This window comes from Rattus rattus, chromosome 1 (genome assembly GCF_011064425.1).
Source record: "Rattus rattus isolate New Zealand chromosome 1, Rrattus_CSIRO_v1, whole genome shotgun sequence".
NCBI classification, from domain to species: Eukaryota; Metazoa; Chordata; class Mammalia; order Rodentia; family Muridae; genus Rattus; species Rattus rattus.
In genome coordinates this window covers 264777008-264790251 of record NC_046154.1, presented here as the reverse complement: position 1 = coordinate 264790251, position 13244 = coordinate 264777008, and the positions used below count along the sequence as shown (strand labels likewise).

Below are 13244 nucleotides of genomic sequence, written 5' to 3'. Positions count from 1 at the left end.
CTCCCTCAACAAAGAAAGAAGTAAAGAAAGACAGGAGTGGAAAGGAAGGAGAAAGAGGAGTAGAGGAGGGAGGAAGAAAGAGAGGTAGAAAGGTTAAGAAAATCATGGGAAGAAAAGAAAACATTAAAAAGGAAAGTCATAAATATAAAATAATAAAAAGGAATTTTTATGGAAATGATTTTCATTTTTCCCTCACACTTCCAGAATCAATATCTTTAGTCACATGATCCCAGTATAGTGACATAATGCTATTTGCCCATTTAGGGGTACTTAAGCTATGAAACTGTGGAAATGCTTCTTTGAAATCCTTAATGAGTTTCTAGTGACCTTGTAAAGTTATGTAAGTTGAACCGTACCCTTACTGTAGGACAGTGAATAGCTAGAGAAGTTTTAATTTGCCCAGTGACTGTTTTATTTGTATAGATGTTGACAGACTTGACGCCATCAGTCACTATTCACTTCAGTCAATCCTTCAATTGTCACAGAACACAGAATTAATTGTCACTCTCAACAGGAAACCCATGGTAGAGTTAAGGGTGGACCCATCTCATATTTACTCTTCCCAAAGTAGACAATGTCACATGGCAATGCTGTCCCTGTCAGTCAGTGAGCTGTTTCTCTCTTTGACCTTGGGATGAACTAATGCTGGGCTGGGGCCGCTCCTGCTCATAGGCTGCCTGGGTTTGCATCTAGTCACTTTTAGCCTTCCCTCAGATCTCACTCCCTGGATTGTAGACAAGAAATAGGGGCTCATATGGAATCATTCCTGGAAATGGCTAAGCAGTAGCACTACTCGTTGCTCAGGCCCTGAAACGCTCTCCACTGCTCACTGTCCTGTAGAGACGTAGCTATTCCTCACTCATGAACACCCAGGGTAAAGCACTGTTCCAGAATTAGTATAAAATGTATTTTATAAATATGAAATATCAGGTGGATACATGTTTCTATTTCTTTTATGGAAACTTTCCACATTAAAAAGTATAATATGAGTGGGGAATTTCAACAAAATAAAATCATGTGGGAAGTAACTTTTCTCTTTACAAGATCACTGATTTGTGGAAGGAAAAGTCAAGTTTTGGTAGCAATTGTGGTGATGGATGTTGTTTTTACACATTTAGATCAGAGTTAGGGCTAACTAGAAGTCCTTCAGTGATAATAATTGTAATAAAAGTAATAAATATGAAAGTTTGGGGGTACAGCAGGAATGGACCCACACCATGGGAATGACACTGGAGAACAGAGAGTAGCAGAAGACAGATGAGGTCAGTTTCCTTTGTTGAGAGTTTCTTCCAAATTTACATCATGGAAAGTGATCAGTTGGAACTATAAGGGCTCTGGATTCTATGGTTGTCTCTGAATAGGGTGGCAATAAAGTTTCAGGCTGGCTTTAATAAAAACAAAAAAAACAGGAAGTCAGACAGCAAAATTAAAAGGCTCCATCAGTGAAGCATGTTGAACTGCTGTTGGCTGTTGGTTGTCCTAGACCAATGATTGGTTGGTGAGGCAGTAGAACTCAAGTCCAGAAGCACATGCTAGAACCAGAGATAAGCACTGTCACATGAGTGGACGAAGCTTCCGTGATAGGTGCCCACCCAGGAGAAAGAAAAGAAAGAACTGGTTAAGTGGTCCAGTCCATCTTAGCATCATAGATGTGAGGTTCCAGAGAGACCCAGGCCAGTTCTCCCTCAGTATCCATGGTTCCTCCCAGCACTGGTAACCTTGCATCCTACCCTAAACCTCTTCAGCTCAGGGCCTGGGCTTTGCTTCCCTTCCCTCAGCTTCTGATTCCAATATAACTCAGCCATTTTGGCTACAAGTTCCCTTGGCTTCTTGGTTCCTATGCATTCTCTTGGTCCCTTTGGTCCCTTACTCCTCTTCCCTATCTCTCCCCTCTTGCTCCACACTCTTTCCCTCTCTTCTCTCAGGTCCAATCGAGTCTTTTTGCTGACCACGCGCAGTCTGAGCCCTAGAGACTCTTGTTGTGCTCTCCCTCATATCTACAACAAAACCCTTCTTCTCAACCACAGCTAGGAGCCTCTGTGTCCTCACTTTCATCCACATTCCAGGTCTCTTCGGGACGTCACATGAGATGTATGAGAACTGCCTATATAAGGACACTGTTCACATCCATTTTTCCTAGGTGGAAATATTGTTTTCCAAGCTTCCAATGAACAATACTTGCTATGAACAGTTCTGCTATTTTGCTTTCCTACCTTAGATTGCACGTTAACGCAGTAGTGGCGGAGGGGACAGCTGAAGGGGTCAAAGTCAGATACCTTGTTTCTCAGTGAATTAATTGAACTGCCATCTTGGGCACTTAATGTAAGACAGAATTTACTCAGCCTCAATGTTCCCATTTACAAAAGAGAAAATAATACAGACAGAGTCAGTGTGAGGATAAGAAGTGTGGCTCTGATGTATCTACCATGGAGCCTGATACCCAACAAGTGTTAGAGAATAGTAACTATTTCCATCAAGATGGACAGCCCAGAGACACCCCCATGCAATGTCTGCTCTGACATGCTTAGGTGGACGCACACCCTACTTACAACTACGGGCAAACAAAAGGGAAAGCACCTATTCTGACCAAAAATACAACAGTCGTTATAATTTGGGGGCAAAAAAATCCAGCTTTTAAAAATATAATGACAATAAATACCTTCTCCTTTTAGCTCAGGTTTTTGGCTTAGAAAATTTCAAGCTGATTTTTATTGTCGTTGTTGCTGTTCTAGAAAATGGGATGAAAAACAAAATGTCCATGCAGTGGTCATCACTCTTCAGACCTTTAAGAATCTACTCATACCGCGGCAGGCTGTATCTGTGTCGACTCTCCTACACTCACTTCTGAGGGTACCGATGGTCCACTGGGAGAAAGATCAACTTGCTCTCCTACCTGGGGTGCCCTCTGAGGTCTTTATTCCCATCCTACAGCAGTACTGTGCAATCCCGTAGTCCGCAATCTTCGCAATGATGGCGGCATTGGGATACAGGGTGAAGAGCAGCACGTTGTGGGGCTTCAGATCACGGTAAATAATCATGGCCGAGTGCAGGTATCTGCCAGAGAACACACAGGAAGTCTCACCAGAAGGCAATCACGCGATATTAATTTGGTCATACTTCTCTTCAATGTGTCCTGTTCTTTATGCGAAACGTCAAAGATGCTATGTTAACTTTGTCTGTGGGAGTTGAAATATATACTACAAACAGGCTTCAAACATAATGACCAAATATTACGTAGCAACAAGATGCTTCTTCCCAAAAACTAAAACATCAAGCCTGGTAGGTGGCTAAGCTTGAGTGCAGAGCCGTGTGCAACACAGCCATGAGCACACGGCCCTGTGCACACGGCCCTGTGCACACGGCCCTGTGCACACGGCCCTGTGCACACAGCCCTGTGCACACGGCCATGTACACAGCAAATATAGGACAGGTCCTCTTTATACCTCAACAAAGACTGAGAGTGAATTCTAAATTCCCTAACCAACCAAAGGTTATATTTAAAAAATAATTTAAATATTGGGATACATTTGCTGGTTTGGCAACGGCTGTAATCTTAGTCCTTGGAAAGAGAAGCAAGAGGGCAGATTGCTCAAGGTCAGCCAGGCCTGCCCAAAAGATAGAAACAAAGAAGTTAAGTAAGAGTAAATGTAGTTTCACTATAGGCTTCATTACTGCTATAACTTTCATTTATCTGCTTTGATGATCTTAAAATTACGTAGAAATTGGTTTTTTGGGTTTTTAAAATGATATTCACTTATCTTTGTTATTTTCCTTTTTCTGATTACTTTTCTTCCTAATGTTTTTAGGAATGTTTTCTTCTTTTTTAATAAAAACAAATCAAATGGTAAGCTTTTACCTAGCTATTAACTCCAACTCTGGGGAGCTAATTCGTTATGTGCTAAGGTTAATAAAGAACATCTGAACTGTCAGGAAGGCAAAAACTGTCTTAGGAGGCACAAACTCTGCATGTGACATGGAGCCAAGCGTACCTGGATTTGGGCATTTTGAGCAAATAATAAAAATTACTTAAAAAAAAACACAATGTTTTAATCTCGGTCAAGTATTCTCCACTCTGCAAGCACAGTAGAGGAACACGCACTTTCCCAAATACTAAAATAACTATTATCGCCTCTCATAAGAAATCTTTTAATTTCTGATTTTCCCTGTGCACTAACTTCACAGCTGTAGTATGACCTTCTGTGAAAGGACGATTTTTTCTGGGACTTAATGGGGATTGTTAAAATGCCTTTGTTTATTTATGGTTTGGAATTTAGTTAAGATTATATTAAAAAAATATTTACCTCGTTACCTCCTATCAATCATTGCTGTGGCATTAGGAACAGGCAGGTGTCATGTCTGGAACTTTCTATTGTGGGATAGTCCAGAGAGAATACGTCATCTCACTCTATCAACTACTGGGCCAATTCTCTCTTCCCGGATGTACTTAGGACATGGCACTGGATCTGTTCACTTCAGGATATACAGTTTGGGCTGATCAATAGCATAAATACACTAATGAAGTTGACCTTCACAATAGTAATTCAGTTGAAAGGAAAATTTACTGAGGGCTTACTGAAAGGCCATTAGCTGTCTTCAGAAAAGCCGAGAGATTAAGAATTAAAAAGTTAAGTATATGTCATCAAATATCCCAAACTTCCATAACACACCCCTCTCTGTGTTACAGATGGAACACAGGCTCCCTCAGAATACCTTTGGAGGACTGAAAAACAGTCAATTTAAAATCTGTCATTCGGAGATCAAGGTTATCTGTTTTAATTACAATATTTAATTATAGAATTTAATCTTAAAAGTATAATTCTAATACCCTGTATTAGAAAAGAAAAAAAGCTTTTGAAATTTTAATAACCACGAGTCATTTCTCACTGGCAATAATTCAGACAAACGAATTAAAGCATTGTTTGGGAATAAGTATTGTCAAATATTTCATTAACATAGACTATACTCAGCTAACCTCTCTTTAATCATCACTATTAAAAGAATCACTAAGAAGCCCCTATCTTTATAATTTAAAGTCAAATTTATCTAATCCTGAATATGTTACTCTAAAAATAGAATGCATTCATTCCTTTAACAAATATGCATTAGACAACTGTGAGGTTCGATCATTAGTGGACACAAAGACATCTTTGTAAAGCTGCTTTTACAAGGGTCCTAATCTAGAGAAAGGCAGTGAGGAGGAGGTTGAGGAAACAGAAATGAAAAGGTACAGGCAGCACTGTTGGCTCTATTCAGGCTGGCTTTAACCTCAGGCACACAAACATCTCTGCCTATCCTTCTCCACGGCCGAATAGGAAGAATAAGTGTGCACAAAACGCAGGTGAACGGAAGGTGCTGAGGCAGAAAACTGAGGAGTTTGAGAGCAGACTGGCCACAGGCTGACTGACTACAGTGTGAGTTTCTGACTCGAAACAGCAAAACCAAATGAGCACGTGCAAATGCACGTGAGGGATGCTCGCTCTCCTGAGGAAGCTGCGCTGTGTGGAAGGGACGGCATGCGTGCAAGTCCTTGTAGAAATGAAAACTTTGTGAGGAGAAAGGTAGACATGTGGAAGTCAACCTGGTTAGAAGGTGAACTCGAGATATGGCCCAGAGTAAGGCTGCAAAGGAACCCAAGAGATACTCATAAAGAGCTTCGTGTTGTGCCTCCTCAGAGCTGACAGGACCTTAGGCACACATAAGGAGCTTCCATGCTGTGTCTCTACAGAGCTGAGACGTACATTACAGGTAACTGGAAAGACTAGGGAATCTCAAGTATAATTAGACTTTCACTTCCGGGGAAATGTTCTGATAATTCCCTATAGATACTGGATCGAAGTAGTAGCGTAAATATAAAAGAATTGATAAAATTGATAAAAATAAAATATATTCAAAGATCTGATAGACACATGGAGATATTAACAGATAGATGATAGATAGATAGATAGATAGATAGATAGATAGATAGAAGATAGATGATAGATAGATAGAAGATAGATGATAGATAGATAGATAGATAGATAGATAGATAGATAGATAGAAGATAGATGATAGATAGGTAGATAGATAGATAGATACATAGATACATACATAGATACATAGATACATGGATAGATATATAGATATATACATACATAGACATAGATATTGATTGACAGACTGTTATCAAGACAAGGTTTCACTGTGTAACCTAGGGTAGTTTTGAACTCATGAAGGATCCTAGCTGTAGGTGGGGAGGAAAGTGGACTTTCTGTGAATATATTGATCCTGTCCTGACAAATGGGGAATACAGAAGGAAGCACAGGCTCATTGTGAGAAGAGATAGCCAGGAGAATAAATTAAGTTTGAACATCCTGAAAAACAGGAAGTTTGATAAACTGTATGAGAATTCTGAGAAAGAGCTGAAAGGGACTGAATTAAAGCAGATCGCATAGAAAGGATTCATAAAATGAACAACTCCCTTATCCATCATTCTAAATAGCTTATTACCTAAGAAACCATAAAGGAACATGACTTTATCACTTGTCTCTGCCCCTGTAGTTATAGCCACATGTTAACAATTATTTGAAATAACAATTTTTAATATAAACATATTTACTTTTTCTTAAAGAGGGTTTCTTCATGCAATTTTAACTGAGTTTTGAAGTTACATTTAATACTAGTGGAAGATTAACAGGGACTGGTACCTACCAGGGTACTGTGGAAGCAGATCTAGAATTCCTTCCTGGCTTAGGCTAAGAACAAAGGAGGCAAGTGACTGAATCATATGGTAAACTCCCATTTGCTTCATAAAAATAAAAATATGGGATTTGTTATTTGGAATAAAGGCCAAAGATATTGAGGCTATGGTACTATAGACTTGCAACTTAAATGTTGAATTAAAATAGTAAGTCTTCAATTTATAAGTGAATACTTCAGGATTACATGAAAATTTTGAGGAAAGTCTGGAACCCAGGATCAATTGTGATGGCTTTGGAATTCAAGAGCCTCAAGGGCTCTTTACTGAGCTCAGGTTGCTATGAGGCACCCCTCATAGGATTCCAACCTGAATCCAACCACCTACATGGTGGTGCCTTCTACAATCTGCATGGCTTTCAGTAGTTTTTGAAGAGATAATTACCCATGTTCTTACTGCCCATGCCCCTTTTCAGTGCCCCATGAAGGGACTGTTCATGGGCTTTCAGAGAAAGAGTGTGGTGTCCTGTCTGCATCATTCTTCCCTCCCAGTGCCTCTCATCCCATCCCCATGTCCCTTTGTCCCTGTCCTTTCTCATCCCTGCCTACTTCCCTACACTCAACATGAATTTCTTAAAGGCTGGCTCCCTCTTAGGTGACCGGAAAGAAAGATAGGTAACAGACAAGCCTACAGGAAATGACAAGCAAAAGAATGCACAGGAGTTAGGCATTGCTGGCTAGCCAGGAAGTGGGTAGAAAACCCAGGTACACTCAACAACCTCCTGAAGGTATGTGGCTGAGCGGCAACCAGGAAGCAAGGATGGAGAAGATCCATGACAGGAGACAGGCCTGATCCCATGTCTGTGTGTTTCTTGGGCTATTTAATGAAACACAGGCTAGGCAGGGGTAATGGAAAACAATGGGGACTAAAGAGGTTGAGGAAGAGACTCTGTGAGAGAAGCTGCATGAAAAGCTAGACATTTTTGTTAACGACCAGACGTGAGATGGGAAAGGCAGAAGAATGAAGGATGGCTACGAAACAAAGCAAACAAACAAACAAAAAATGGGAGATGAAAGAGAACGCAGAGCCAAGAACATTAAGAATTGAATTTGGAAGCTTACAGTTAGCACCACTCACAGTTTTCAGGCTAAAAAGTCAGGTAGGGGTTAGAATGGCAAAAGATGACTGAATGGATGCAACAGTGACTTATCAAGGTCTTGCGTCTGAAGAGATGGCCTCTCTACTCAACGAGTACACCTATCACCCAACCACAGGGTTGACTGGGATTCTGAATCACATGACATAGCCACGTGGAATCCAGCATTTGTCACTCTGATCTGCTTCAGAGGAGTACGGACTAGTTTTTCATGACTAAAAGTTTCCTACTTCACCCTTCCCTTGATGTTTGTGGCCTGACATGGTTGTCTTCGCAAGGGGTAGCTATCTAGGGCTCAGACCAAGTGCAGGGACACTAGGTTTAAGTGCCACCACCACCAGCTATGAAGGTCTGTGCTCACTTACTATAGTATTATAAAATTAGCACCATCAAAATTGTTGGCAGAGCGCAACGAGGGCATGGTGCTCTTAGAGCCTGGAGTGAATTGAGGGTTACTCTGCCCATGCATTAAATAGAAAACAGTGCTAGCCCGTTACCTCAGGCCGTCGGCCACATGCAATGCGATTCTGTGCTGGAGGGTCCTGGTGAGGCTGGCTTTGTCCTGCTGCAGCAGGCGATCCAAGGAACCCTTGGAGGCCAACTCCATTACCAGCATCCGAGGACGAATCCCAGCCGCCAACAAGGAGATCAAGCTGGGATGGTGAAGGTGACAGAGTACCACCAACTCCTGCAAGAGGCCGGACACGAGTGAGTCTCACGTCACCAAAGATCCACCGCCGCCCACGTGCCTGCACGTCCCCAACTCTGTGGCCGGCTTTCTCCGAGAGACTGGACTGTAGCAAACGTCCCCTTGTTCTTTGAATTGTCTTTGAACTCTTCCCACTTTCAACAGTGCACAGCTAATTTTGAACTAATGTTCAGATTACATTTTTAAGTTTTGTTTTTCCTTTGAACCTGCTTACAGGAGGCCAGCTGATGTGGGAATAGAATGCATAGGTGGACATACTAACAGGTCCTGTTGTTCTAACCTTTAAATTCTAGTTAGCAACTTCATCTTTCTCCGTCCTGGGTTCTGAGGAGCCCCTGCTGGGTCAACCTAAACTGGCATAAGGGGTAATCTGTAGTCTCGGGTTTTAAAACAAGGAAGTTTGCTAAAGATACATGGGCGGATCTACAGGAATAGGTAGTGATCCCTCCCTGAAAGCTCCTAAAAGCCCATGTATGGGACTGGAGAGATGACTCAGCTGTTAACAGTTCTTGCTGGTTTTCCTGAGGACCCAAGTTTAGTCCTTCCAATCCTGTTTCTCCTTATTCTGTATCTGAGCAGAAAAATGGAGTAATTCCTACCAGGACCCAAAAGGGATCAGAGTGACTGCTATTGGCTCTGTATCCCTTTTTTCTCCTGCAAAGCGTATCTAGAATTTCTCCTCGGGTATCTAATCTGACCTCAGGGGGAACTGATCCTAATCCTAATCACAATTAAATTAAAGTGATGGGAATATTCTAAACAATCTAACTCTTGGTGCCTCAGTGATTGGCCCAGTGACACTGAGCTCCACCAATGAACACAGAGCATTGCCCAGAACAAAAGTTCTTATCAAGAAAGCAGCAATGTCTTAGTTAAGGCCAAGCGCTGTCCTTTTTGTTTTTCCTGAAGGTACTAAAAGTAAGGCTTTTGGGCTCTTTTGAAACACACAACTTCACATGCCTAAACCCACATGTCTGTGGACTGTACCTGCCCAGACTAGAGCTAACTCAACACACTAAGAAAGGCTGCCTTGAAGAATGAAACCACCGTAGAGAGGCTAAGGGAATTACAAAGAACAACTCAACTAAATCAGCAGTACAGTGAGACGGTCCTGTAATTTTATTTCCTAAGGCTGGAGGCAAAGGAATTTTTCTGATAAAACTGGCTGTAGAAAGCTTCTGAGCTGGGAAGGGGTTCAGAGCAGTGCACTAAGTATCTTATCTCCAACAAATCAATAAGGAGAAGATGGTGCAGTGTGAGGCAGGGAGAGTGAGGTACAGTAATGCCAGAGAAAGGCTTCTTCCTGACTGCAGGAGTCAACATAGCCTCTGCTCTCTGAGTGTCCCGCCCTTATAACCTAAACTTGAAAAGTATACACAGACAATGCCCGGCCTGGAAAAGCTCCCATGGAGAGAGCGTCAACCTGAGCAAACATCCCTACAAAATACAATGGCCACATCTTCCTGTCTTTAATCCTTGGTATCATCCTTTAATAACTAGTATATCCTATGTTCACTAAAATGTCAATATCTCTGTGGCACAGGAAACGAAGAAATATCGTCTTAAAAAATAGAGCTTGAAATCAGGGGCTTTCCAGGTTTCAGTTGCAGAAGCAAACAGAATGGGGTGGGGAGGTGACTATTGTGGGGCACGAAGGATAAAAACACATCCCTGATGGTTCTCAGGATTCTACATTCCAAACAACACTGGTGAATGTCCTCTGGCTGGCCCAGGGTGCAGACTCTAAGTGCCGAGGCTGACAAGTGAAAAAGGAAATATGAATCTTCCCTTAGTTTTACCATAGTCTTAAGTACCAAAGTTAGAGATTTTGAAACACTGTCTCGGTCATTTAGCAGAAGAAACAAAAGTTTTTGCTTCATAAAGAAAAGAAAAAAATGAAAATTGAAACCTGTGAGGGTCCTTATTTTATATTTTGACAGATGTATGTAAAAGTAAAATTTCCAAGAAAAAAGTATCGAATGGCTTAATTTAATGACATCACAGCATTTCTTACTTGTCTTAACAGCCTAAGCGATGTGTGCTTATTAAAAATCTTCACAGCCACTTCCTCTCCTTCGTAGGCGGCTCGGTAAACTGATCCGAAACTTCCATCACCTTTTGAGAAGAAAACAAGGAACATTTTCATCTTTCCAAGCAGGGAACCCAAGTCTGTCTTATGAGCTATGACTGTACCTGTTGCACAGTCAGGAAACTCTGATGCCTGTTGATAGAACGAGCCTCTTTGAATGCCTCCCCTCCCTTCCAATCAACAAGCCACAGTCAACTTCACGCACGGATCTGGTGCCCAGCCTTCCTATCTTCCCTCTGTACAGGATCTATGAAAACACACCATCACTCTTCTGTCTCTGTCTTTTCATATGTGGATGGGGTCTGCACCCTTTCCCCAGCAGCAGAAGCCGCTGTCCAAATGCTGTCCTGTATGCTTTCCCAAACCTCAAGCCCATCCCACTGGAAACCACGCTGTAATTATTATTATTTTAGTCTCCAACTCATTTTACTCCCCCTTTCTGTACATCTGACAAAAATAAAATGAAATGCTTTCAATATCATTATGAAGTTTTATTCGTTTGATTTTTGTTTTTTTATTTTTTATTTTTATTTGTTATTTTTTGCTAAAGGAAAAGGAGAAGAATGACATGGTAGCTCTGTCAACATTTCAGATGGGTGTACAGATTTCTGACTCTGCAAAGTCCTTCCCTATTTGAGAACCATTGTCATGGGAATGTGGAGCAGAAACTGTCTTGCTCTGTGAGTGACCAACAAAAACATAAGGTTGAGGACTGTTTTGTGTATTTTCGATACCTAGGAAGGGAAGAAAATTGAAAGCAAGTAAGCTCTTCTGCTCACAGCAACCTAGACACTGGAGAGCCTATGAATGCTGGTTTTCCAGAAGAATAATCCTTTGAGGATGAAATGTACCCACTCTTATAACACATAAAAGTCTACAGAAATATATCCAAACCATATTCACAAACTATGTCTATTTACACATACATACCGTAAGGTATACACCGTACTTACTGTGCAGAATGGCTTTCCTTGTCAACTTGCCATGAACTAGTGTTGTCTAGAAAGAGGGAACCTCAACTGAGAAAATGTCTGCAGGCAAGTTGGTAGGGTGTTTTCTTGATTGATAATTGATGTCAGGAAGCCCAGCCTACTGTGGATGCCCCTAGCCCTAAGCATATGGTCCTGGGTTGTACTAAAACGCAGACTGAGCAAGCAGTGGAAAGAAAGCCAGTAAGCACTGCCCCTCTGTGGTTTTTGTTCAGTGACTGCTTCCAGGTTGTTGGCTTGAGTTCCTAGTCTGACCTCTCTTCACTATGGATACATGCTTTAAACTGGAATGAAATATTTTCCCCGAGTTTCTTTTAGCCATAGTGTTTATCAAACACTTACTATGCAATAGTTAAACTATTTCCTAGAAATTTCAAATTCATTCCTGTCGTACAAAAAAAAAAAAAAAAAAAAAAAGCAAATAGATATACAAAACCCTTGGAGGTAAGAATAAAAAAAATTTCCCAAATTATTCTAGTATCAATATGATGGGGGCCTCTAATTGTAAAAATGAATTGTAATTTTAAAAATTGCAATTTTTAAAAAAATGGGTTCAACCCCCAATTTAGCAACTTCAAGAGCTGCTATAATTGTCATGTGTGGGATAGGGACGAGATAAAACAGTTATCACATGATAAAAACAAAGGATTCTGATAAACACCCTACAAGGCAAGTCAGACTTCAAATGATCCCCAAAAGACAATGGCACAAACATTGACATGATTTTACTTAGACAGCTTTCTGTAAAGGCACACGATGCACGCAAGCTTTTAGGCACCAAGGAAGGGACAGAAGCCTCAGGGACACTTTCTGTCCAATTAATGAAAAATTAATACAGGTGCTTTAAAAGTAGCCTTTGGGAGCATTCCTGATAAACTGCTCAAAACTTTTACAGTTGTCTGAAAAACACTGCAAACAGGATGAACACTGTAGCCAGCCCTGGCTGGCAGCCTGAGACCCTTCAGAGAAAGGACGCTCTGTGTCTGCTCCTTGCCTATTCCCAGCAGTTGGCAATTTGGCAATTCCACAATTACAAGTGTACTCATTGCCGTAGTTCAAAGACATTCATACTGAACCCCCATCACTGTGAACAATAAAGGGTTAAAGAGACTTGTTTGCCATCTTATGTCATATCACAGATTTTGAAATTTTGAAAATATAAATATAGGTCACGGGAATATAATAATATAGGTCACAGGAATATAATAATATATCCTATTTCATCTTCCTCTTATGAGGTAATACTATTATAACATATCAGATCCCAGATAATTATTAGTGGTAATTAAATAAAAAATAAACGATGTCTTCACACACAGTAGCAAACACCTCATTCACCATAATCAAGTTGTCTTGAAATACTTTAGATTAAATCCACCCGATGCTTTTCTGTCTTCCCAATGACTTCCAGGGAGATTTTTCTGAACTTGCAGTCAGCCCCTTACCGGTAGCATCATCACACTCTATCTAGAGAATTGCTAACAGACCAAGTTTTAAGTATTCTCAAAAACGATGGTCATAGGAGGCCACGCATACTTCCGAAAGCTCCATTGGATTCCCCGATGTATACATATAACAGAATATACTTATTCCATCAAAACATAGCTTTTTCAGCTGTCAATGAGAGA

At 40.9% G+C, this 13244-nt stretch overlaps 1 protein-coding gene across 1 annotated transcript in view; it reads right to left on the bottom strand.

The window, feature by feature from the left end:
• Window positions 1-13244, bottom strand: part of Lrrk2 (leucine rich repeat kinase 2) — a 144672-nt gene that overhangs the window by 30132 nt on the left and 101296 nt on the right. Inside the window, exons 39-41 of the mRNA XM_032885325.1 lie at window positions 10553-10653; window positions 8327-8517; window positions 2894-3054 (exon numbers count right to left, since the gene is read on the bottom strand). Coding sequence (XP_032741216.1) covers window positions 2894-3054; window positions 8327-8517; window positions 10553-10653 — 453 coding nt within the window. The remainder of the gene's footprint in view (window positions 1-2893; window positions 3055-8326; window positions 8518-10552; window positions 10654-13244) is intronic.